Genomic DNA, 26319 nt, shown 5'->3' with positions numbered 1-26319 from the left:
CTGGTGAACACGTGGGCTCCTTACTCATCTTCAACTTTCACCTACTGCTACTGACCAGGAAGAACCTAAGTTTCCGGCGATCAAGTGATTTAGGTCACCTGTCAACTGCGAGGTTGTAGAAGCATTAATCCCGACCACGACCATGCAGATGACAACAGGGAAATAACATAGTTTACTTTGAATCGTGGAGTTTTAAAAGGATTACATGCATTTACTTTATTCTCACAACACCCTATTAAGTAGAAACATTAATTACAGGTCCTGTTAATATTAATAGTTCCTACCTGACTCTTGGCTGAATTAGGGGTAACTCCAGACCTTCCGCCTCAAGGGCTTCAGCTGGAATCACCACGACCTCAAGCCCACGCGGCGCAGCCAATCAGGACTGCGGGCCGAGCGACGTCACCCGAAACTCATCGCTGATTGCCAGACGCCTTGTCTCCGCCCCGCCCCTTGGCTATTTGTTAGACGCGACCGGGGGCCATTTTAGATTCGGGCGGAACTCACGTGAAAGCTGCGCAGTTCACAGCCTCATTAAAATCCAGGCAAACTAGCGCGTTGAGCTCAACAGCTAAAAGAGGGGCCACAGCAACAGCCCAACAGGCGCCGGCAGCAGTGAGTGCGCGCGAGGCGGGCACCGGCGCCCACACTCAAGATGGCCCCGGCCCGAGAGTCACCTGTGCGGCCGCTCTAGCTCGGTTCCGGGTTCGCTCGCCTCCGTGGCGGCGTCGGAGGGCCACAGGCTGGCGTTCTGTCCGGTTTCCGGACCCGTCTCTATGGTGCCGGAGGGACCAGACCCCCGAAGATTGTGGGTGTAGTGGCCAGAGCCTCACGGGGCGGCGAGGGTGGCTGGTGTCAACAAGGGGCGAAGAGGGGACCGGAACCAGGACCCTCGGCGCCGCCCCGCCGCTCTCCGGCAGGTAACAGGCGGCCCGGAGCCGCAGCCCCGTCCGTGCGGGCCTGGGCCGGGGAGGGGGCCGGGAGCGGGGCGGTGGGAGCGCGCGCGGCTCGCGGGCCCGCGCTTGGGGCCCGCGCGGGAGCGAGCTCGGCGCGGCGCCGCCGCCGGTATCGCTCTGCCCTCCGCCTCCGCGCAGCCCCCCCTGCTGACTGCCGGGCGCCCTCCCTTCTGGGCTGGCGGGCGACCCCGGCCCGGGGCGGCGCTGGCAGCCGGACTCCGGAAGATGCGGAAGGTGACGGGCAGCGAGGCGGGAGCGCCGCCCGCCGCTCAGCGCCCCCGAGCGGCCGCGGCCGGACCCCGCTGACCCCCGGCCCTCGCTCCGGGCGGGGCGGGGCAGGTGGGCGACGGCGTCGCCCGAGCTCCGCGAGGCCGCCGTGGTTCTTGATCCCAGACCAGGGCCAGGCCCCCAGAGGCCCAGCTGGCGCCCGGCTTTGCGTAGCACTTTTTATTTAGAATAAAGGTGAAACGTTGCTCGGATGGTCGTGTTTAGGAAAGCACGTGGCTACGCAGCCGGGCCCTGGATTTGGGAATCGCTGTCACCGCCGTTGTCAGTTGTCAGGACCCGTGTGCACACCCACATGGCATCCCGTCTCTTGGCCGAAATGAGCCTTCGTTCTTTGGGTCCATAAAGGCTTCGTTAGGTGCTGCCGGTCAGCGGCAGTGCTGGACTGAGTTCAACACGGGATATGTGCCTGTTGTATCGTAATCACCAGATAACAAGTAGGAGCCCAGACTGAGTGACCTTAGAACTCAGCGCAGGCGATTGTCTTGAGAGCTTCCGAGCCCAGCGGCCTGGGACCAAGACCGCGGTGAACTGTGCAAAGAGCAGAGGGCGAGCTCGCTCCCCAGAGGACACGGATTTCTCAGCTGAGTGTCTGAGGTGCCCGGGGACCTGCCTAGTCGAGGGCTTTCCTGACCCACAGGTGGCCCAGAAACTTGAGGTGCTGCCCAAGAAAGCACAGACATGGAGGAAGGTAGGCGACCACCTTTTTAAAGACCAGACCCTGCTGGTCTTTACAAGTCGGAAACTGCCCACCGAACGTTTTATTCTAGAGAGTGGAGATGGCAGACCCTGCAAAGTACCCAGGCCAATACCACCGTGTGAGAAGGCCCTTCTGTACCTTCTTGAGACTTTTTTTATTTTAAAGCCAAAAGATGTGTTTGCCCCTTCACTTCTCCGAATGAGAGAGAGCATTTTGGAAGTCCAGGTGTTAGGTGGTCTTACGTTTCCCTAAGTCCATGGTGGCCGTTAATGATTTTTGAAGTACTCTTTATAGCCACAGTTTTTGTGCCTCTTAGGATACAGTTGTGTGAAGTAAAGGATTAAGAATGCCTGCTTTGAAAACGTTCTCCATTTGCAGTCAACAGCACATCGTTTTACTTCCTCCTAAGAAAGTGCCCTGGACACAGGATATAACCGTCCTGCATCGCGCAGCAGTGTCCGCACACTTCTGTCAACTTTCAATAATAAAAGGGCATCCTTTCCCTTGAGTTTTCTTAAGAAAGGGACTGATTCCTTTTTAAATGATATTTCTTAGGGCCTCAGTGTATACCCAAAGTATACACTGCTAAGAAAAATTACCAGTTTTAACCTCTTGCGAAAGCTTGCATGCCCCTAAACTGTTCATTATCTTCTAGTGGAATTCACAGTATTAAATCGAAGTTTCTTAAATGTTGTAAGGCCCAGTATTCCCACAAGGAAGCGTTTTGCTGTTTAGAAATGACTAAGTAAATTAGGTGTCCCCCGCTGTACCTCTGCCTACTGCCATTTATTCAGCCAGAGCACTGCCCCTCAATCCTGGTGACCAACCTATCTGCTCTGGGGACTAATTAATATTAAAACTAAACACACAGCTTGATTTTCTGCCAAGAGAATTTTCATTTTCTTGCAGTTCCTTATGTGTTGATTTTTTGGAAAAGGTGTATTTTGTGGCTGGGAGAGTTAGGCTAGCTTCAGACAGACACTTTTCAAAGCACCACTTCTCGAACTCACCCCTCTAGTCTGACTGGTTTGTCAGACAGGAGGAGTTAGAAGCAGTTTTCTGCTCATGAAATGGCAGTTGGTTTCAAAGAACATAGACGCACTCAGGTGGCCTCAGGTGTAGCGCAGCCCCCCCACCCCCACCCCCGTTTGTAAAGGTGTCAGTGAGGCAGGGAGGAGATGGATCTGAAGCCGGGCTCCCTGGAGTCGATGGGTGGTAATGTGCCCTGTGACTCGCCCAGGGTTTGCTTTCCTACTGCTGCCAGCTCACTTCCTCTGCTTGCCAAGTGCCTGCCTCCCATGGCTTTGGGTTGCCATTGCCCTGACTACCTCATGGCATCCTTTTACCTTCAGCGGTGCTGCTGAGGGACAAAAATGTCCCTGTGCATTCAGATTCCTGGGGGAGACGGTGCCCTGGCCGTGGGTCCTAGAGATGGCACCTGACCCCTTGGACCCAAGAAGAGGGGAGCAAGGTCCAAGTACTAACCACACCCCTTCTACTCCACGGGAGGTAGGGTGTTGTCACAGGCTGGGCAGGTACCACACCTCCAGAATGGGGGAATCAGCAGCTGCTTTGCTCTGTCATCCTATGTCAAGAGTAATTTTATTTGTAGTCCCAGTAGAAAGTTGAATGTTACATGTAGTTGAGAAACTTGGCATTTTTCATACTATTGTTTTACTTTTCTATCATTCTTAAGAAAGGTACATTGCTAGGTAGGTAGGAACTCAGGACTTGTTAGAAAACAGACTGCTGTTTACCCTCAGAATCGTTCTTGGGTTTTGAAACACTTCAGTGTTAGGCAGTGTTAGCCCTTGTACATGTCGCGGTCTTTGTACAATGATGCGTGTGGGTCTGCAAACTTGAACTTGTTTCGTGCACGTGTCTTGAGTAGCATGACATCCCGATAGCGAAGTGTTGTGTGGCACTTCACCAAAGTGGAAAAACAAGCCCAAGCAGAGGGGCTGCGGATAATGATTATCAGGTTTGTATTTATCCAGAAGATGCAGACTGTAACTGGAAATTTTCAAAGGTCTACGTGGAATGTTTGGCCGTGTGATTTAGAACTAGGCACTTGCCACATAGGCAGACGGAGTTAGTAAGAACTCTTTTTGTTTTTTAAATTACAGTAAAGCCGGAACAGAAATCCGACTGCCACCCATTTTTCAGACATATGTTGTTTGGCCTAAACAGGTTTTTAAAAATTTGAGTCGATATTGAAAAATAGGGAAATTTCCACGTAAATATTCAGGCTCTTGGCCCCTTTTGATCAGTGGTATTGTCACCGGGCAGCTCTGGGTCTGCCGTCCTGGTCCTGGTCGCGCTCGGTGAGGGCTGCTCCCTTCAGAGGACATGCCCCTCCCTGGGGGCCCTGTGTCCACACAGCAGGCCCTCTGCTGCCCTGCCCCTGCTGCTGGCATGGGGTGACCTTGTCAGCGTGTATCCCAGTTGTAAAGAAAGGTCTGGGAGCTGCAGGCACGTGTGTGCACGTCTGTGTGTGTTACACATCACCTGCCACCCCACAGCAGACCTCCGTTACTACTTCAGGGCTGTGTGTGTGTGTGTGTGTAGATATTGGCATATAACGTAGACTTCTTTTTAAAACAACTATTGAAGTAGAATTGATATATAGTAAACGGAACGTATTTAAAGTGACAGTTCTTTAAGTTTTACATTAGTAATCATTATAGTAACAAGGTCATGTAGCCCCCCTTTCCCCCCAGAGCTTCCTTGTACGCCTTCACAATCCTTTCCACTCCCCTGGTCCCTCTAACGGGGCCCCCACCCCAGGCAACCGCTGTTCTATTTTCTGTCATTGAGAGCAGTTTGGATTTTCTAGAATCTTGTGCATGTGGGGTTTTTTGTTTTCTTGGTTTTTTTCCAGCATTTGAGATGATACTTTTTTGCACTTTCCCCTTATTACACAGCATCATTTTGAAGAGCAGTGAGGCTGCACATTTTCTTGTTTGTTGTCATTTGTATTCAGTGAGTTGTCTGTTTTCTGTCCCATTCCTCTCCTGGGGTTTTAGTGTTTTGCTTGGTTTGTTAACGTGTGTTTTGGGGTTTTTTTTTAACGTTTTGTTAACATGTTTTTCATGTTTGTTAGAAATAGTCTCTAGCTTGTATTGTTTTTGTTTATAATTTTAAGCTATTTTAGACATAGGGAAGTTTTACCACTTTTAAATAATCGAGTCTTGCAACACTTTTCCTTAGTGAGGCAGGTGTGACCAGTCACTTGGGGAGCAGGAGTGACCCTGGCCTGTGTGATCGCCTGTCCACGCGGAACATTCCGGCGTGTGTGCTGGGGCAGGAGGGTGGTACCTGCATGGCCGGCTGGGTGCGTCTTCCCTCGGGCGCTAGGTGTTAACTGGTAAGCGCTGCGGGTGACTTGTGAGCACTTACCTGTCCGTCGTCGAGTGGCCTCGTTCAGGACGATTGTAGGAACCGGTGCATTGGAGTGGCTGTGTCTGATCCGGGCTGGAGCTGCAGGTGGAGACCGGACGTGTGAGCGCGTTCTCTCTCCTCTCAGGTCTGCGTGGCTTTGGGGTGCTGCAGCACGGCCTCACTGTCTGAGGGATGGGAGCAGAGAACAGCGCTTTGAGGAGCTGTGTGCTGAAGGAACCCCCGTTCACCTTACCCTCTGGGCTGGCCGTGTACCCCGCTGTCCTGCAAGATGGTAAATTGGCTTCGGTTTTCGTGTATAAGAGAGAAAACGAAGACAAGGTCAGCAAAGCCGCCAAGGTACGTGGTAGGCGACGACTCAGCGCTTTTACTGTGAAAACTACGAAATTAGTGAAGGTCCAGGGGCAGGTCCTAAGGAATGGTGTTTCTATGCATGTCCTTTATTCCCCTCCCTTCCTGAACGGTAGCTCAAACCTCAGTCCTGTCTCAGGACGTGGTCTGCCCTGTGCGTGCTTGGCCAGGGGTCCCTGAGACCAGTGTGCTGTGCAGACTGCAGCACGTCTCCTCCAGCTGCCCCTGCGGGCTGCCTTGGTTCCTCTCTGTGACATCTGGCCAGAAAGATGGCAGTTTCGGTCAGGTTTAGACACCTTGGCGACACCCTCTGCAGCGCTGTGAGGAGGGACACTCCCTAGCCAGAAGACTCACCTGTGGGGTCTCCTCCCAAACCGGTGTTTACTTCCCAGAGTTTTCAGCAGTTGCTTTTGGCTCCCGGTTTGGGGTTTAGGGCAGCAGTCATTGGGGGACAGGGCCCTGCGCCTGCACTGGCGTAGCAGGAGTGGGCGTGTCTAGGGATTTCAGTGTTGGTTCTGTCGGTAACGTCACAGTCAGAGATTCTCCTTTGCCTTGTTGGAAATTTAGGGGGAGCTGGGAAGGACCTTGAATGCGATTATACATTTTCTGACATACATGTAACTGCAGTTAATGTGGTTTCGAGTCATTAACCGCCAAGCTTTTCTGTTTGTCTTTTGAAAGCACTTGAAGACACTCCGTCACCCTTGCTTGCTGAGATTTTTGTCTTGCACTGTGGAAGCAGATGGCATTCACCTTGTCACCGAGCGAGTGCAGCCTCTGGAAGAGGCCCTGGAAACACTGTCCTCTGCAGAGGTCTGTGCGGGCGTCTACGACATCCTGCTGGCTCTTATCTTCCTGCATGACAGAGTGAGTGACCGGACGCAGTGGCCGCCCAGGCTGGACGTCTCTGGGGGCTGCATGTGTGGTCGTGCTCGTAAATCCTGGCGCCTGTGGAAGTCCAGGTACCGTTCTTTCTAGAAGGTTTTCCAGGGGAAAATGGCTCAGAGCTGCTACAGTTCTCCATCCTGGGCAGTTAGTTACTTTATTTCAGTTACCAGTCTCCTCCAGTTTTGGGTAAGTCTTTGCCCCAAAACAGCTACAGCTGCTATTTGTTATTAAGGCAGATTCAGGTTTAACATCAATGCTGCTGCGGACCAAGGTTCGTACCGTGTTTCCCTGAAAATAAGACCTAGCTGGACCATCAGCTGTCATGCGCCTTTTGGAGCAAAAATTAATATAAGACCCGGTGTTATGTTACATTACGTTACATTTATATTATATCAGCCAGTCTTATTTTACTATATTTTACTATAAGACCGGGTAATATAATTTTACTATAAGACCGGGTCTTATATTAATTTTTGCTCCAAAAGACGCATTAGAGCTGATTGCCGGCTAGATCTTATTTTCGGGGAAACACGATATTTATTTTCAGGAGGTTTTTTCCATTTTGGAGAAAGAAATTATTTCTTAGGAAGAGGCAGCGTTTTCCACATTTCTTACCAGCCGCCAGATGGTGCCAGTGAGAGGCAGACCTGAGCACTGAGGCCCTTTGCTATTCAGGAGAGAAAGGGCGAGTTCCAGTGTTACTCCTGGTCTGTTTCTTCACAGTATCATAGGGCTACTGTCACTTAGTGGAGCTTACCTTCCGAAGTATTAAGGCCTTTGGCAGGCCCCCAAGATTAAAAAACACCAGTCGCAGGTTAGAAACACTTGCATTTGACTCATGTATGTTTTTAAAACATTTTCTGTCAATGGGAGACACCGTCTCCCAATATCACTCTGGACTTCCCTCCTCTTCTAAGCAATCTGAGGTTCGCCTGGGAGGAATTAGTGATGCTTCCCTGTGGAGGAATATTCTCTGTGTAGGAGAAAGTACATGCACATGGTAGAAAGTGGGCCGCGCATGCAGGGACAGTCGGCCCTCACCGTCCTGGAATCAGTGCCCACGTCCCGGAGGAGCGGTCTCTGCCGACACGGCGATGTGTGTGTGCTTCGTCACCTTCACTTCTCAAATGGAAACATACCGTCCATACTGTTCTAAACCTTCCTTTAAAATATACGCATCTTGAAGTGTTTCGTGTACAATATGTACACGTTTGTTCTACTGGATAGAATATTTAAAGTATGCTTGTCTACTGGAATGATTTCCGGTTTGGAAAAAACATACTTCAACGCTGTTCTCATTTTCTTCTTTTTTATTTGACTGTACTATTTTTATAGTTTTCAACTTGGCTCTTCTGGGGTCTGAGGGATATTTCTGGTGGTCCTTATTCCATTTTCCTCTTCTAAGGGCAGAATTTTTTTAATGCCTACTGACAGGATTTCAAGTGAAGTAGATCTGGAATCATGATAGAAAGTAGGTAAGAAAGAATTTAGAGGAAAAATTTAATACAATAACTTATGGGAACAAAGGTAAACTTTATTTTTAAAGGCACTGGAAGCAAACATGCAGGTTATAAAGATCTGTAAGTTTAGGTTTAAGGACTCATGTCTCCTGACTCCCGTGGAAGTGGGGATGTGCCATGTCTGTGCAGTGGCTTTAATGTCGTTATTATCCTGTCCCACCGGACAGGCGGAGATAACGGAAGCCTTCCCGGTGCGTTTTCCCGTTTCGAACCTCATGATGTTAAGCGGGCCCGTTCCGTTTGTCATTCCTTAAAGCCATACTTCCATTTACTGTGCTGCAAGTGGGAAGACTCACCACGTCTTTTTCTTTTTGGTGATTAGTATTTAGTTTTTTAAAACTTGTATTTCAAAGATTGGAGTGGCATCTTCTTCCTTTATTCTCCAGGGCCACCTGACACACAACAATGTCTGCTTGTCATCTGTGTTTGTGAGTGAAGATGGGCACTGGAAGCTCGGAGGCATGGAGACAGTCTGCAAAGTCCCTGAGGCCACCCCAGAGGTAAGCCAGGTGGCAGGCCTGTCTGTTCAGAGTTTGGTAGCGTTTTGGAATGTGGTTCTCACCAAAGGACTTTCTTGCAGTATTAGGGTGATCTTAGGTTTGGAGACTTGACTTTTTGTCAGTGCTCACGTCCATAGAATTGTGGGCGGTTTTTCTTCCGAGAGCACTGGAGGTCATACATCTTCTCCTCACTTGGTAGCTGAGGGAGATAACACGGCATGGTCACATTTTTAACTCGGCACCCTGCTCGCTGCTCCTCTGGTGTCCTGTCCCTGATGATACCACGTAAAGCTGCCATAACGTCCTCACTGGCGTGGCAGCTCACTGGCTGGTGGGCTCATCCTCGTCGCCCAATCTCACGTGTGCAGCCCCACGCGTGGGCCTGGTTGCATGCACAGCCTCAGGGGCTCGTGCTCAGTGCAGATGCTGCTTCCACACAAGACAGTCTTCTCATCATCAGCTTCTGCTCAGAATTCACCTCACATCTTATTAGTGTGGCCGTGGAATTCCTTCTGTGGGACACACGCCAAATTCTCTTCGAGGCCCTCGCAGTCTCTTCCCCAGCCGGCCTTCAGCTCCACTGGCCGCTTACGGTTCCTGAGGCAACCTCTGCCTGCGTCCTGTTCCACGTGGCTTGACTGTGGTCTCAGCGCCGTGTTCTCAGGGCCATGGTCTCAGGGCCATGGTCTCAGGGCCTTGTTCTCAGGGCCTTGTTCTCAGGGCCGCGGTCTCAGGGCCGCGGTCTCAGGGCCGTGTTCTCAGGACCATGTTCTCAGGGCCGCGGTCTCAGGGCCACGGTCCAGGGCCACGTTCTCAGGACCATGGTCTCAGGGCCGCGTTCTCAGGGCCGCGGTCTCAGAACGCAGTGCCCCTTCACCCTCCTCCTGTGTGTGGTTCTCTTGCTGGTTGCCTTCCTTCCCGTGGGCCCTCTGGGAGATGTGAGGTGGAGCTGAAGTCTGAGCCGAGCCCCATCTCCCTTTGCGCAGCCCTCTGCAGGCACCCTCACCCAGCACAGCCAGGCCCTCCCATGCGTCCATGGCACTTGACATCTGCCATGGGCTGTCGTAGTTGACACTGTAGGTTGTGAGCGCCTGCAGGGGCAGGGGCTCAGCTGTGTTCATTTTGTGTTCCTAGCGCCCTGACCAGCTCTTGAAACACAGTCTTGGAAACGTGAAAGAATGTACTCGTTCTGTGGACATTGGTTTTGTCTCGGTAGCTTATATGGTCCTCAACTTCTATGTGTCATGTGGCAGCAAGTCTTGAGATTGTCCAGTGAGAAGACCAGTGCTAGACTCCTTGTGTGGTGGCACAGCCGTTACTTGTTACCAGTAATGTGTGTGCAGGATGAGAAAGCCCCTCATTTCCTCGTCGGAAGTCATGCAGATGTGCCTCTGAGCAGCGGAGGGCGTCTGTTACACCCCCTGACGGGTGAGCAAAGGAATTGACATTTATTTCCTGCCAAGCCTTGTGCCAGGCCAGGTACTGCATTTACATGTTTAATTAGGAAGATTTTACGTTTGTATGTTGAATGTGAAGGTTTCATGGCTGCTGTTTCTGAAAGTTGCTCGTTGCTTTGGTAATTAGGTGTGAGATTGTTCTCCAAACATACATATGAATTCTGTTCCTTAATTTCTCTGTCTAGTTTCTGAGGAGTATCCAGTCAGTAAGAGACCCGGCGGGCATCCCTCCTGAAGAGAAGGTAAGATGACGCGTCCCACGTAACAGAGGCATCTTTGTGTGACTGAGTATGAAACTGAAGAAACCTTTCCTCTGCCCACGCTTCTTTACTGCGTTATATAGCCTCGTAATTCCTCTGGCCTTGAAGGTTCTGAGGACACCCTGTCACCACAGCAGGCCCTCTGTGACACTCAGCTGACATTTTGGTGCCTGGACACCTGTGCTGTCTGGAGGGACCACGGTGTGAGCAGGTGCTTCCTGCCCGGTCCGTGGTCTTTGTAGGTCGCCGGAAGCCTCACGCCCATCGCGGCTCTGTCTGGCCCTTAGGATCTCGAGATGCGGGGAGGGTGCTTCTTAAATGGGCGCTGGTCAAGAAAGGCTGTGTTTACCAGTAAAGTAGAAAGTGAGTCCTTGTAACCACTGTGAACAGTCAGTGAGTCATCTGGGGCTTTCCAGGAATTGCAAACCCAACTAGAAAAATAAACTGAACTGTGGCCTGAGCTTTGAAATCAGTCAGGTTTATCCAAGTCCGTACCAAGTGTATGTAGTAGTGGTTTTCAAACTGATGATATGTGGGGTTTAGATCAACTTAGGGGTTCTGACTAGCGTTTTGAGAAGAAAAGGAATAGAAGCTATCACTGGGCATTTAGGGGGGACGGCTAAGTACTGCTGTATGAAACCTCTGTTTCCATTGTGTGTATCCTGAGCACCATGAATACTAATGGCAGTAACGACCGTTTTACTCTGTGTTGCTGTCAAACACAGCTTTGAAAGCTGCAGGTGTCAGGCGCCTATAAATCCGAGTTGGCTTTGAGTATGATAAGTGCAAAGACCAGAGCGAGCTTCAGAGAACATCAGAAAGGGTTTCTGAGACAGCGCCTTCCTCTGATTTAACAGCCTTTCCTGCTTCTAGTCTCCAGAATTCACAACTCTGCCGGAGTCACATGGACACGCGCGGGATGCCTATGCTTTCGGGACGCTGGTGGAAAGCGTGCTCACCATCCTAAGTGCACAGGGTGAGTTGGCACCACGCCACTGCATCCGACAGTACGTGGGTCCCACGGCCTCCTCTCGGATCAGAGTGAGGGGTCTGCTGCTCCCCGGGAAGCCTGTGTGCAGGGTCTTAGCGGCTCTCTAGTTTGCATCATTAAAGCACTTTGAACTCTGGCCGTCAGTACCGTGTGTTACTGTCTTATGAATTGGTATTGGTGTGTGTTGGTATTTATGGTCTGAAGTCGCAGTTTAACCAGCCAGTAAGTGAAGGCTGTGATTGGTGTATGTCTAATCAGCATAGAGGAAGATTCAAAATTTGTTATTAATTTCTAAATCAAGCTTAACATTTCTTTATCTTTTTTCTTTGAAAGTCCTTTTGAATTTCTTCTCTGTGATGTAACTTTCTCATTACTTTTTCCTTTTGTTGCCTCTTGAAACCCAGGCTACTGAACAAGCGTTTTCTTCTCCGAGTTGTCTAGGGGCTCTCTGGGCGGCCCGCTTCACGCCCCCGCTCCCCACGGCAGGCCTTCAGTTGTCCCCCGTAGGTGTCCTGGGGTTCAGGCCTGTCAGGCCCCTCACTGGCCTGTCACTCCCCAAGCTTCCCGCCGTTTCTTCTCCAGCTTCTGCTGGGGTCTGGAGTTACAAGCACCATCAGCTGTCATCAGCTCTGAACTGTCCCAACCTCAGTACTTGACAATTACACCCTGAGGCCCTAAGGCGTCCCTGTGGGTGATGAACTCCCTACCCTCCAATTATCTCGAATAGTGGCTGTTTTGTGCCGCTCCTGGGAGAACTGCAAATGCTGTCATTCGAAGAACTTTCTATGCTCTGTGGCTGAGAGCCTTGGGTGACATGGCCCTCACACCAGCCCCGTGTTAAACCTCCTGCAGGCCTGAGCTGCAGAGGGCCCGGGGGGGGGTGGGGGGTGGAGGCACATGGGGGTGGGCTTCTTGTGGGGGGGCACTGGCAGGACCGTTTTGACACCTGCGGGAGAGTGTGGCTTAAGGAAGCTGGAAGCTGTTTCGCTTTGTTTGTTTGGGCTTTTACAGGTTGGTTTTGCTCTCGTCAGTCTGCAGCTGTAGAGGCCCTGAGATGAGGGAGAAGGCCTGGGAACTAACTGTCGCTCTGGATTTCAGTTTCAGCGGACGTTCTCTCCAGCTTCCAGCAGACCTTGCACTCAACTCTGCTGAATCCCATTCCCAAGTGCCGGCCGGCGCTCAGCACCTTGCTGTCCCACGACTTCTTCAGGTGAGGCATCCGGGGAGACCCACTGGTGCTGCCCACTGCCACCGCCTGCCCCCCAGTCCCCTGCACTCTGGCACCCCGCCCTCTGGCACCCCCTCTCTCCGGCACCCCACGCTCCGGCATCCCGCCCTCCGGCACCCCACGCTCCGGCATCCCACCCTCTGGCACCCTGCCCTCTGGCACCCCACACTCCTGTACCCCTCGCTCTGGCACCCCACACTCTGGTACCCTGCACTTCAGTACCCCCATGCCCCCCCACACCCCGTCCCCCAGTACCCTGCTCTCCAGCCGTGGGTCCTGGACTGAATGCCGCCATCCCTGTCGTTCATGATGAGGAGAGGTTAGGTCATGTCCACGAGGGGAACGGGGAGAAGTGGGGTTGTCTCTCAGGTTCCTGTCACAGATAGAAGTTTCAGAAACATTTAATTGCCCTGACGCTGGCTGTAGAAATTACAGCCTGATTCTTAGGGCTTCTGATGGTGACGAAGCTGCCGCCTGCAGCTCACAGGTCTGAGCTCACTGAGGTCGTCCGTAAACGTGGCCTCTCCTTCTGCCACCGCACTGTTGGCAGGAGTTGTTACTGCTGAAATTGTCTCTTGCTGGGTTTCGGAAGTGAGCTCATTTTTGTTCAGGCAGAAGATTTTCTCTGTTTAGTAAGACATGATGGAAGAACAAAAGTCCATTTAATGAGAATACAAGAGACTGTTCGTACTGTGACTGGATTCAGAGGTGGCTTTGAACCGCTCTGCAAGGTCAGTTGTAATGTCCTTCATTTTGTTTCCGTGACTGCAGCGCTCATGCACGAGTAATTCCACACTCGTGACTTATTAGCGAAAGCAGTCCCCTGCCAGCTTTGAAACGAAAACTCCTGTGTTGGCAGTCAGAGAGCCTGAGAAAAACCGGAGCGAAGGGAACGTTAGCGTGATCCCGTTAGGGGGCACAGTTCCCTCCTGGCCAGGGCTGGGGGTGTCACCAGACAGGAAAGGCGATGCTTTCGTTGTTATTTGGGATTTATTGTTCAGTTATGTTTCAAAGAAACTATTCAAAACCTTTCCCTCACAGGAATCTTAACCAAGGTACTTCCATGTGCTGTTGGCTAATTCACAGTGATGTTTTATTTACCTTGATGAAGTCTCTAGAAAGAATACTCCTTTACAGTAAATGGATTCTCTCAGGACTGTGTGCTAAGAATTCTTTAGTAAGACTTGTATTTTAACAGGGAGAGGGAAGCCAGACATACCTGCTCCCCTTCCCACAGTGTGAGATACGTGGGAGGAGAAAACCCAGCGGATGGCAGGTTAGGCCTCAGTTAGGACGTTTGTGCCTCTTCTCTGCTGCTCAGCCAGCGGGAAGCAGGTGTGAGAATAAGGTGCGGAGCTGGGGGAGCGGGGGGCAGTCATCCTTCTGGGGCCCCGTGTCAGGCGGTGCAGGCTGCAGGTGAAGCCTCGACCCCAGGGCAGCAGCGTTCCTGGAGGGCACGGCAGGGGGGTGTTAGCTGAGCAGACCCTCAGGGGGCCCCGCGGGACGCTGACCACTCCTCACGCTCTTCCCTGCCTGGCTGGAAAAAGACCACACAACTCACAACAGGAGAAATGAGAAGATTCCTGTGGCATGTACGCAAAACCCCTCTTGCCCCAACCCTCTGTAATAGATTCTGCGTCGCCAGAGGAGACTTGAGAATCAACAACTATTTGTAATGGAAACCATTTCTTCCCAACATTTCATTTAACCATATCCCGTTACAACAAAAATTTGGATGACGATGATGAGAATTATTAAAGCCACACAGTGTTAGCATTTGTGTGCGTGCGTGTGTGTGTGTGTGTGTGTGTGCGTGTGTGTGTGTGGTTAAGCCTGTATCTTCCTTACAGATCTCTGATATTCTTAAAATATCAGACCCCTGTGGGTTTGTTCCAAATATTTGTTTCAGAAGCTACTTAGTTATAATAGAACCTTCTAAATAGCACAGAAGAGTTTCTTGTTGCATATTATTACAGTGTAGTCTGTGGTTATGGCCTTCGGTATTTAACGTGCCTCCTCTATAATCTGTTGTCCTGCATTTTTTTTTTTTCTTTTTGGCATTTAGGAATGATTTCCTAGAAGTTGTGAATTTCTTGAAAAGTCTAACATTGAAGAGTGAAGAGGAAAAGACTGAGTTCTTTAAGTAAGTTCAGAAAGGTAACACCTGAAATTCAGCATTTTGGGTTAAGTCCACGCAGTGGTCAGTTGGTCAGGGGAGGATGTGTCAGACACGGGTTTCCTAGCAGAGTGTGTGGAACATTCTTCCGTGCCAGGCTTTCAGCCTGGCCTCGGGGCTGGGCAGGTCTGATGAGGAAAACAGATGCAGAGATCGCGGGGGTGGGGGGCGTCCTGCGGACACAGGAGGGAGGGGGGCGACCAGGTGGGACGAATGCAGAGCGGAACAGTGTCTTGTGTCTGGAGCAGTCGCAGTTGGGTCCTGCTGGAGGGCAAATTTCGAGAGCAGACGGTGCTCGGTGGGCACCCTTATGTGTGGCAGCGAGTGGTGCTGACACGGGCAGATGGACCTCAGGCATTGTCCCGGTCCAGGGGCGACAGCAAGCCGTGAGAGCCCCATGTCCCCGGATATGGGCCACTCTGGTCTGTGGGGCCACAGGCTTAGCTCCTGTCGGACTTGGGTTGCACAGTAAACTGATGCAAGGTAGTCACACAGGAAAGGTGAGGTCACGTGCAAGGGCATTGATGATACAAAGCCCGGGACGAGAAGAAGAGAAACCTGCAAGCCTTTGGGACCCTGGAGGGCAGGGCCAGATGTGCGGGGCAGGCATGGCGTGGAGCTCAGTGACCGTTTTGTGTCTGTGGGACTTCACGTAGAGACGTGCTGGGCATTGGGCCAGGTGGTCTGGAGCTCGGGAGAAGGCAGAAGCTGAGGAGCCAATGGCGAGTGTTAATTAGGGCTCATGAGCCTGTAGTTGCGGACATTCTCCCAGAGGAAGCGGATAGCGTGAAAAGGACAGTGGGCCCAAAGTCTGCCCTGGGGCCCCCAACCCTGTAAGGGGCTGGTGGGGCAGGAGTGGCTGAGGAACGTGACGGCAGCAGTGGTTCTAGAAGAATCAGAGAGCCAGGACGGCCGGTGTCCTCAGAGGACCCGAGAATTGCAGGAAGCAGGGGACTCGATCAGCAAAGCAGCAGTGAGCTTGTCGTAGGAAGAGCTGCTTCACTCAGCAGAGTGAGTCCGACGCAGTGAACTCAGAAGTGAGGGGGGCGAGAAAGGAGGCACCGGCCACAACATCCTGCAAGTTCAGAGCAGACAGAACATGGAGCTGCTGGCGGAGGAAATGGAGTCGGGGTTGGACGTGCTGAAGGCAGGCGGAGGTGTGAGCATGTTTGCAGGCTGAGGGGACGGGGACTGGAAGGAGCAGCTGAAGCTGCTGGGGGGCTGAGGGCGCGTTGGGGGGCCATGGCTGGGGGGGGGTGGCGCCTCAGAGGAGGCACTCGCATCCCTGGGACCTGGACGGGAGGTGGGGACGAGTGGGCGGGGCCTGTGTGTCTAGCGGCCCAGGGCCTTGCGGGGATGACGGCTGATGTGCGTGTTTCCCAGCAGGGTGGCAGCCAGACTGTCGCTGCGGCTGATGAGACAGGGAGCCCTGTGCCCATCAGCCCTCACTTCTGTCCTTCTGGGCTGAGTGCTCTCACACCCGCTGTTTGAGAAGTTTAGTCACAAGGCCTGTGTTTTGTTTACTAGGAGACGGGGCTGTGAAGCGCCTGTGGGTGACTAGGGAGCCTCTGCTGCTGTTGGGGCAGCACATTTGTGCACATTTGTGCTCTTACTGAGGGGCGCGTTATTGAGAACATGTCCTCGTGGGACTGGAGGTTGTGCCGGTGCCGATGAGCTGGCCTCACGCCCGCCTTTTCTTCCCTCCTGCGTCCGACCTGGTCACCTTCCCTGGCGTCATGCAGAGCGCGTCCCACAGCGGGGAGTGGGAGGCAGGCCGTGCGTGTGCCGTGCGTGTCCCGACCCGGTTCCCAGGCTGCCCTCCTTGCCCGCAGGTTCCTGCTGGACAGAGTCAGCTGCCTGTCGGAGGAACTAATAGCTTCACGGCTGGTGCCTCTTCTGCTGAATCAGTTGGTGTTTGCAGAGCCGGTAGCTGTTAAGAGTTTTCTTCCTCATCTGCTTGGCCCCAAAACAGGTGAGTTCCTTTTTCAAAGTAGTTTGTTTGGTAAGGAAGCAATTTGCGGCTGTTAAGTCCATATTTGAGCAGAGTGAGGTTGGTGCGTGGTGTAGTTATGTGGGTTTTAAAAGTGGACAAGCCCTGATGTAACTGTCAGTCAGACCTGCGTCCCGTGACCCCCAGGATAAACATGGGGCCTCTTCCTGGAGTCAGATGCACTGTGGTCACTCCCTTCGGCCGTGGACTTTTCGTTAGAACTCGCATCCTGTTACTCTGTGGAGCTTAGACGGGGTGACTTCTGAGTCACCTGGGAGCTTTCACACACTGCTGTGCCTCGCGCCCTGCTCCGGAGCGGCCCTAACTCCGGGAAAGACACCGGGGCGTTGCACGCCTCCTGCTTACAGCTAAAGTGCACCAGTGTCTACCTAGTTAGTGCAGAAAATTCCTCACTGATCAAACATAACTGTTAAAAAGTTGTTGCGTCAGGATTCTGTTAAAACAGAAGCTTTCGTTGTAGTACAGTAAGTGGGATGGGCATTTCAGAGACGCTTCCTAAGGTCAGTGGACTAAGAGCGCTCAGCCTCGGGGACACTCTGGGTCCCCAGAGCGCGGCCTGTGGCGTGGGGCAGGAGAAGGTGGGGGCGCACTGAGCAGGCTCTGGGCCGAGTCGCCGGTGATGCTCGGTGCTCCTTCCACTAAGCGGCACTTCGTGTCTCCACCTGCACCCCGCCCCCGGCAGACGGCGCGCGGGGAGCCAGCCCCTGCCTGCTGTCCCCAGGCCTGTTCCAGTCCCGGGTGATCCCCGTGCTGCTCCAGCTGTTCCAGGTCCACGAGGAGCACGTGCGGATGGTGCTGCTGTCCCACCTGGAGGCCTACGTGGGGCACTTCACGCAGGAGCAGCTGAGGACGGTCATCTTGCCGCAGGTGAGCCATGGGGGCGGCAGCGGGGCCCCACCTGGCCGGGCAGGTGGGCGCTGGCATCAGCCGGCTGCAAAGCGGGGGGCTGTGCTTAGAGGCCCCACAGCGGCCGTTAGGTGTGAGGCCTGGATTCACGCTGCAGCCAGTCAGTGCCAGGCGTGCGGTCTTCACCTGAGCAAAGCGCTCGGCTTGCTAATTCTCTGAGGCGAGGAAAAGCGTCCTTGTGGAATGCTGTGAACACAGATGAAGTGTCCGGGACTGTCATGAAGTAACGGGGCCATACCCGCGAGGGCCGTGAGGTGATGGCTGCGGAGGGTTCAGCCTCCCGCCCCTGGGGGCCCTGGAGGTGTGGCTCCCAGGGGCTCCAGGCCTGTGTGGTTTCCTGTGACTGACGTAACAAGTGACTGCGAGCTGTGTGGCTGAAACCAGTAGGAATCGGTTCCCTCGAGGTTCTGGAGGGGCCCTGGGTCCAGAACCCTGAAATCAAGGTGTCGGCTGGACCAGGCTCCGTCTGGGGTCCCTTCCTGGCCGCTGCCCACTTCCCGCAGCTCCTGGCAGTCCTGGCGTCATTCCCTGCTCTGCCTGTTGTCCCCAGTCAGTGGGGGCAGGGCCTCCTCTAACCTAGTGTGACCTCATTTTAAGGGCACATGAATTTGGACATGAATTTTTGGGGGACACTAATCAACTCAGTGTGAGGTTTTAAAAGAGTTTGTGTCACATGATATCTTGCAAATAATTTGTTTTCCTGAGATTAATTTATTTAAAAGTTGTAAGGCCTGGTTTTGTGCTGAGATGCTGGGGCTCCCTGCTTACAGGGAGCTAATGAATTGTGTTGGGGTGCAGGAGAGGACCCCCCATTCTGCCCTCTAATTCTTCTGGCTGGACTAGTTATACAGTAATAAAATGGACACAAGACTGGATTCACAGGAGGAAAAAGAACAGTTTAGTACGTGCACACAGGCCAATCACAACATGAGGCCCGGATCGTCACGTGAGGCTCAGGAAGTGGCAGCACGAGGCACCTTTTTGTAGTTTTTAGACAGACGACCGTGGACAAGTGACAGGAGGGGAAGCTCGTGCTCAGTAGAGGGCGTCTGAACGGGCCAGGCGCTCGCTCGTCAGTGGGGAATCAGCACCGGGCCTGGCAGTGAGGGCGCCCTTCGCGGAGTCCTACCTCCGTGCTGAGGGGGACAGTCCTTCAGGCGCGGGGCACCTGTCACAGGGACTCGGCTCCTGCTCTCGGGACAGGACTCAGCTCCTCCCGCTCTCACTGCTTCTCTGGCGCTTTGGTGCAGACACTCAGCATGGCATCGTGGGGTGTCGGGGGCAGCCTGCCCTGCGCTCAGTACTGGCAAAGAGGTGCTTGTTGTCTGTTGTGTAACAACCCCCAGAACTTAGGACCTTAAAACAACAATCATTATTGATTCTCGTGATTGTTTGGATCGACTGGACCCAGGCTGGGGGAGCTGTCGCTCCACAATGGCAGCTGAGGCAGCCGTCATGTGGGCCGCTCCCCCACCATCGGGCTGACACATCCCCAAGCTCCTTGGCACCTCGGAGGGCAGGGCGGAAAGGCTGGGCTTAGCCGGGACACTGGGACAGCCAGGCTTCTTTCTCCGTGACGTCCCAGGGCCTGCACACCAACCCCCGCGGGACACTTCCCGTGATTTCTGTAGCGGGATAAGTGGAGGACGTACAGCGCAGCCTTAAGGCAGAGGCTGGGAACTGACAGGGGCACTTCTGTCCCCAAGTCACAGGCGTCAGCCCAGGTTCTGGGCGGGATGGGGTGTGGCTCCTGGGCTGGCTTAGCGCCTCGGTGCCACATGGCCCTTTGTGTTCACAGCAGTAGTTGTCGCCTATACATGCTTGTTTGTGCCTGGAAGCTTAGAAGATGAATGAAGCAGTGTAACTGTGAAATGGAGGTGTCGCCAGAGCTGTCAGAATTGGCGCTGAGGTCACCAGACAGTGCAGGCTCTCACCGGAGCTGCTCCCGAGCGAGTCACTTGACCAACGTCTTTGTTTTTTCTTGGCTGTTACGGATTTTGTGTTTCTTGGGCCGAGGCTACACTGGGACGTAGTGGACCCATCCCGGGTAGCTGGCTGATTGGCGACACAGCTGTTAGCCCAGCGGTGACATAATCATCGTTACGAACTGCCTTTTCATGCCCGTCTGTTAGTAGCGCCCTTGGTTATTCTCTCATGCCTTCCATTCATCCTGGCCATTCTTAACCCACCTCATGGGTCACAATCTTACACTGATATTCCGCACACCTTGTGAAGTCGCCTACGGCTTACAGACTACTTCCTTCCGTCAAGTCTGTCTGTACTCACCACTTCTTTTTGCCCAAGATTTTCTTTTCAGTTACAGTTGACATACAATATTATATTACTTTCAGGTGGACAACATAGTGATTAGACGGTCATGTACCTTACAGAGTGGTCACCGTTAAGTCCAGTGCCCATCTCCTACTAGCACATAGTAATTACAGTGTTGTTGACGATATTCCTGATGCTGTACTTACATCCCTGTGACTGTTTTTGTAACTGCCCATTGGTACTTCTGAATCCCTTCGTCTTCTCACCCAGCCCCCAAGCCCACCACCAAGGGTTCCGTTTTCTCCACGTCCTCACCAACACTTGGTTTTTTATTTAGTGACGGTCGCCAGCCAGACAGGAGTGAGGGTATCTCACTGTGGTTTTAATTTGCATTTCTCATGATTAGTGACATTGAGCCTCTTTTCATATGTCTGTTGGCCATCTGTATGTCCTCTTTGGAGAAATGACTATTCTGGTCCTCTGCCCATTTTCTAAGTGGATTGTTTGGGGTGTTTTTTGGTGTTGCATGAGTTACGTATAGGTTTTGTATGTTAACCACTTACGAGCTGTATCATTGGTATATACCTTCTCCCATTCAGTAGCGTATCTTTTCCTTTTGTTGATGGTTCCCTTCTCTGTAAAAACTTTTTAGTTTGATGTAGCCCCATTTGTTTTTTCTTTGGTTTCCCTTGCTCAGGTGTGTTGGTTCTTGAGCCTCTTTGGTGCAGGAAGGTCAAGGTCAGCTGCTGCCTGTGTCTGGCCCAGGGCTACCTGCTAGGAGCTACAAAGTCATCGGCAGTTGGTTGCCGCTTGTGCTGGGCTTGGAGGTGCTGCTTGGGAGGCTGTGCTGCAAACTGAGGCCAGCTGCCGCTGGTACTGGTCTTGGTGGCACCATGATTTGAGCTGAGGCCAGCTTGAGCCCAGCCACCACTTGTTTTGGGTTCGTGGCCACTTAATTGAAAGTATGTTCCAAGCCAGCTCTGGCTGCAGCTTATGCCAGGCTTAGGGAGTTACGATGCAAACTGAGATTGGTCGCCGCTTGTGCCAGGCTTGGAGCTACCTAGCAAGAGGTATAGGGCATGCCAAGGCCAGCTGCTGCTTGTTTGGGGGTTGCGGACCTTTGAGAAATTTGGGGAAAGCCCACAGTGAGAGAGCTAAGGCCGGCCACTGGTGTGGAGAAGCCAAGTTGGGTGGGACACGGTCTCGGGGAATCACCAGAGCAGATGATTGGTGTTGGTCAGGTAATGGAGAGCTCAGGTTTGGCACCTGCCCGTGGCTGCCATCTGGGTTGGGGGAGGGCTCAACAGAGGAAGAATGGCACCTGCCAGCACCTCCCTCCCCAGAGAACAGTCCTGGCCCCAACCCCTTCATCCCTCACCCTGAAGCAAAGTCAGTTCAGCTCCTCCCTGTACGTCCCTGGCACCTGCTGCCTCAATGCTGGAGCTGAGCGAGCAAGTGAATCTGTACGCGGGCCCTTGAAGAGGCCTGGGACTCGCGCGTCCGTCCTTCCATCTCACTGGGACAGAAGCCCCTCTGGTGTTAACAGCCAGATGTTGACTCCTTTTCCTGGCCCTGGAGCCCTGGGCTGGGGAGGCTGGTGTGGGGCTGGGACCCCTCGCTCCTCAAGGGGAACCTCTGCAGCTGAGGTGTCCCTTCCGATTCTTAGCTGCCACACCGTGGGTGTGGGATGTAGTTCTGCATCTCCGCCCCTCCTCCCTGTCCCCATGTGGCTCCTTTGTGTCTTTAGTTACAGGACTTCTGTTTAGCTCGCCTTCAGAGGGTTCTGGAGTTTGGTTGTAATTAATGTGGTCATGGGAGGAGGCGAGCACAGTGTTTGCTTCCTCCTCCACCCCGACTGGGAGTCACGTTACTGTCTTTTTTAAAAAGCATCAGTCTGGGATGGATTGGGAGGGGGAAATATTGGTCCTGGACCAGTTTGAGAGCTGCTGCCCTAGAACCCGTGTCTAAGAAATGGCGTTCGTCTGAGCGAGCAGTCTGATCACAGCCCTCCTGTTCACAGGGGAGACAGGCAGTCAGGCTGTCCCCACTGACCCCCTGTCCGCTCCTAGGTGTTACTGGGCCTGCGTGACACCAGCAACTCCATCGTGGCAATCACTCTTCACAGCCTGGCCGTACTGGTGTCTCTACTTGGCCCAGAGGTGGTTGTGGGAGGACAAAGAACCAAGATCTTCAAACGCACTGCCCCCAGTTTTGCTAAAACTAGTGACCTTTCCCCAGAAGGTAAGGACGATTGAAAGGGTCTGACTCTTGACTGTAAGTGCTGTTGTTGTTTTAATTTATTAGCTTTTTAACATTATACAAGGAATGCGGGGGGGGGGGGGGGGGTTTGTATTCGGTCAAATGACACAACTACGTGTATAAGGGAAAACTTGGTAACTCCCCTCTCCCAGCTCCTGGCGGGCAGGGAGCGGGTGTTAGATTGGTGGGAATCACTGCCTTTAAGCCCACAAAGACAGATGTATGTTGATACACAGAGTTGTTAAAAAATTATGAGAAAGAGGCTGTGCACAATTGTGCAGCTTTTTTCCCCACGCAGCAGCTTCTTAGGGAGCAGTCTCCACGTTAACACGGAAACCTCACCAGTTGGACGCAGCCTCGGGTTTCACTGACTGTAATCCATTCAGCCATTTCCCTGTGGGTGCATATTCCACCCATTTCTGGGTTTTTAACCACTACAAACACTGCTAGATAGATAACCTTACACACGTTTCTTTATGTATTTCGGGTTTTATTGCTATAGGATAAATTCACACATGTAGACTTACTGGGTCAAAGAACGTATTGTTAATTGTAATAAACATTGTCAGTTTTCAAAAAGGCTGCATGTAGCAGGATTACCACTGGCTATTTAAGTTCTTTTGATTCTGTTGGCCTGTTAGGTGAAAAGCTGTTGAGTTTTAGGAGCTTCCCATTTCAGGTACATCCCCATTGGCTGTTACCTGGGAGCTAGCGATGATTACTGGTCTTTATAGGCTGTGAAAGGAGGAGTTTTGTATCAGGCGTCATTGCTTGTTTGCTCTTTGTGTCACCCTGAGTAGGACAGGACGTTCTTGTGAAGCTCTGCATCTCTAGTTAGTTCTGACAGTGGGTAGAGAGCGTGGAAACAGTAGGAAAAGAACTGTCAGGTAGACTTCTCTACTTTTGATGCCAAAAGAATTTAAAGCAACACTAGCTTCTGGAAGTTCTGAAGAGAGTTCTTCGCTGGGGCCGGTGAGACCAGCGTCAGCACAGCTCCAAGGAGCGTGACGAGGTGGCGTAGGAAGCTGCTGCCTCCTCTTGGCCATGAAATGTGCCTACCGAGGGGGTGAGGTCTGTGCCCCCGTTGCTGATTAGCAAACACCAAATAAGAACTTGGTATGTTGTCACACCAGAGCAAGTTGGGGGGAGGAAAGTAGGTAGTTGAAGCCGGGAGAGCTGGGGAACAGAGTTTAGAGAAGGGGACTCATCAGATGAAGAGAAATTAGCAGGATTTGAGCAGGGAGGACAATGGCACAGTGAAGGAAGAGGATGGGGTTAGATGTGGCCCGATTGTGACTACTTACCCCAGACCCTTCCTCTCCCTGTTTTAAGGCAGAGGAAGTATTCAGCCAGAATTCTGCTGGAATTCTTGTGAGCACGGCCCATCATCTGAGCGTTGTGGTTTGCAGTCGCCACCAGAATGTTTGTACGGGCAGTAACTTTCCCTAGCTCGCTATCCTAAGGTTAATCCAGAAGGTTCTGTCTGTCCAGCCCGGCTCCTCACCTGCTGCTGGTTTCCTTCCCCATCTGCCCCATGTGGACACAGCCTGTCCTGAGATGCCTCTAGGACAGGGAGTCCAGTCCATGATTAGGTGTAATAACTAGACCACCTCCCACCAACATGCGGGACCAAGCGCAGCTTGCTCTCCTTGTCACTGTGGGGTGTTTTCTTCCTCGCAGAGCCCCCCACACGTCGTCTGCAGCCAACACAGGCAGAGCTCGCCCGTCGGGCAGAGCCCTGGCTCTCGCATGGCCCCTAAACGCTGCTTGTCTGGCCCCGTGCCCACCACCAGCAAGAACACACAGTGAGACTGCCACCACTCTTTCCAGACAGGTGGAACTATGCGGTGTATGGAACCTTTCCGTTGCTTAGGTGAATGTTGCCCTGATGTTGAGTTTAGATTCTAAAATATCAGGGCACTTTGGGAAGTGAGAGTTATTATTTATAGTGATGTAGCATGTTTTCTTCGTAACTGGGGAGAGAGCAGGTTGACGTTACTTATTTTTTGCAGCAGATAATTTACTTTGGGACTTCAGATGCCTTAGGGCAGCATTTTCCAAAGTATATCAATCAAAGAATAATAGTTCTGGAAGATGTGTTGAGTTAGGACAACTTATTTGAGCACACGACACTCGGGTACACGTAATTACCATCGGAGGGTCACAGTGTCTGGCTTTGTTTATAGACATTTATATTTTGAATATTCAGTAAAGGATGCTCGAATTGTTGCTTTTGTAGTTTAGTGTGCAACGCTATTTCCGAGAACTTAGATCTATGTATTTGTTTCCCTAAATATATTCTTGCTTTTAACCCACATTTAGGAAAGTAATTCTTGTACATGTCTCCACAGGTGATCAGTTTTCTCAGCTTGTGAAGTTTCCCATGAATGGAATTTCAGACGTGAGCAGTACCTCAGGATACCGGGAAAACGTGCCGTCAAGCTCTAAGACGTCTGAGGAGTGGCCTGACTGGAGCGAGACTGAGGAGCCTGAAAACAGAACTGTCCCCATGCAGGTCTGGCCTCCGGAACCCCATGAAGCTGCCGGGTCCCCACTCACTGACTTGAGTGTGGCGGAGGTTTGGGGTGACTCTGAAACGTACCCCAGAGCTGGGATCACTGCCTCAACACCTGTCACCTCAGGGGAGGACAAGGCCACCCCCACTTCACATCTGCTCACAGAGAAGCCCAGGCCTCTGGGACCCAGCCGACCCCACACCAGTCCTGCACCGAGTGTGGGTGACCCAGACCAAACCCAACCACCAAAAGTGTCACAAGAAAGGCGCCTTAAGATTCCAACAGAACTTGGTTTGGGAGAGGAGTTCACCATTCAGGTAAAAAGGAAGCCAGTACCGGACCCTGAGTTGGACTGGTTTGCTGATATGGTCCCCGAAATTAAGCCTTCAGCTGCTGTTCTGGTTTTACCTGAACTGAGGACAGAAACGCTGGTCCCCAGCAACGATGGTGTCTCACCAGCGATGCCGTTTTCCTCAAAATTTGCTGCAGCAGAAATCACTGAGGTAAGAACTCCTAGATTGTGCGACTGGCTTACGGCGTTCCCTCGAGGGCACCATTTGCACTGTCCCCTTTCTAACAAACCCTGTGCTTTGTCCCACCGAGGGGAAAGAATAACGTACACAGTTGGTTAAAACAATCAAGACCAGCATAAAGCGAGTAAAATCCATTCCTATTATTACCCGTCCTTCCCCAGAAAAAGGCAGCAGTATTTGGGCTAAGGGTCCAATGGGCCACTTGTTACAGAAATCCCCCTTTTACTTGGAAAAGGGGTTAAACCAGGAGAGAGATGTCATCAGATTGCTGTTATCGGACGGCGTGGTCCCTGGAAAGTTCCTTGCCGCTGCTATGGTTTTGTAACACCGGAACCAAAGGAGCCTTTCCTGCTCAGCTTCCCGGCCTAGTGGTTATGTCACTTTGCGCCAGGAAGTGGATGCAGTCACCAGACAGTGTGGCCCTTGTTCGCTTTCTCTTGTTGCAGGCAGAGTCTGGAGGCTGGGGAGACGAAGGGGAGCTGAGCTGGGAAGACAACAGCTGGTGACAGCGGCTGTGAGTGACACGTTAGGAAAAGCAAACTAATACCTCAAAGGCAGGCTCTGCGGACGAGAAAACCCAAAGCACCCTGTTTTCTCGTACCAGGAGCTCTTTCCCAATCAGCCAACGAAGCGTGCAGCCTGGAGCGAGCTTAACCCGGGCGGCAAGGAGGCTCGCGGTGGGGCTGTCGGGGGAAGCGCCCGCGTGCCTTTGACCAGGGCCAGCCTCTGGCGGGAGCAAGTGGCTGTGGAAAGCCTGAGTTTACTGCTTTTTCCAGGAGAATTCTGGAAGTAAAATAAATACAAAAAAATTCAAGCTGATTAGCTTAATTTTGTGCCATTTCTTTAACAGTGAGAAGAGTAATAAGCTCTGTTATGAAACAAATACAACTTACTGAAAACATTTTAGCTATAAAGTACATAAGTGATTTTAAATACTAAGGTTTCCTTAGGCAGCTTATTTATTTGTTTACAGTTGTACTGAGTGAATGGCCCCGGAGGACCCGGGCAGTTACTGACTGTTCCCCATGTATGACATTGTACCAAAGTTCTTAATGAGAAATATCCCCATGATCCTGTTCTCTAAACCCCCAATAAAGACTATTTTCACTAGA

At 52.3% G+C, this 26319-nt stretch overlaps 2 protein-coding genes across 13 annotated transcripts in view; one reads left to right on the top strand and one right to left on the bottom strand.

Annotated features, from left to right (window-relative positions):
- Nucleotides 1-493: 493 nt before the first annotated feature.
- On the top strand, nucleotides 494-26319 carry SCYL3 (SCY1 like pseudokinase 3). Of its 4 annotated transcripts, XM_074322532.2 has the most exons (14): nucleotides 508-920; nucleotides 5152-5308; nucleotides 5468-5679; nucleotides 6373-6558; nucleotides 8486-8599; nucleotides 10242-10298; nucleotides 11190-11292; nucleotides 12406-12517; nucleotides 14601-14678; nucleotides 16544-16683; nucleotides 17405-17589; nucleotides 21969-22140; nucleotides 24510-25177; nucleotides 25654-26319. In XM_074322532.2, the coding sequence occupies exons 3-14, from the start codon at nucleotides 5515-5517 to the stop codon at nucleotides 25711-25713; spliced, it is 2040 nt and encodes a 679-aa protein (XP_074178633.2). In that variant the 5' UTR covers nucleotides 508-920; nucleotides 5152-5308; nucleotides 5468-5514; the 3' UTR covers nucleotides 25714-26319. The 4 variants fall into 4 exon arrangements, with proteins under 4 accessions (XP_019571945.3, XP_074178634.2, XP_074178633.2 ...); XM_019716386.3 differs by lacking the exon at nucleotides 5152-5308 and having other exon boundaries at nucleotides 494-920; XM_074322533.2 differs by lacking the exon at nucleotides 5152-5308 and having other exon boundaries at nucleotides 507-920; nucleotides 6373-6504.
- The window catches only part of FIRRM (FIGNL1 interacting regulator of recombination and mitosis), a 236730-nt gene continuing 235743 nt past the window's right edge, over nucleotides 25333-26319 (bottom strand). For all 9 annotated transcript variants that reach the window (XM_074322527.2, XM_074322526.2, XM_074322530.2 and 6 more), the window contains one exon: nucleotides 25333-25990. The gene's annotated coding sequence lies outside the window, so the exon portion shown is untranslated. The remainder of the gene's footprint in view (nucleotides 25991-26319) is intronic.

Source organism: Rhinolophus sinicus, chromosome 11 (assembly GCF_057876585.1).
Source record: "Rhinolophus sinicus isolate RSI-liver-muscle chromosome 11, RSI-T2T, whole genome shotgun sequence".
Classification (NCBI taxonomy): Eukaryota; Metazoa; Chordata; class Mammalia; order Chiroptera; family Rhinolophidae; genus Rhinolophus; species Rhinolophus sinicus.
Note: the sequence above shows the minus strand (reverse complement) of the source record. Positions and strands in the feature narration are given on the sequence as shown.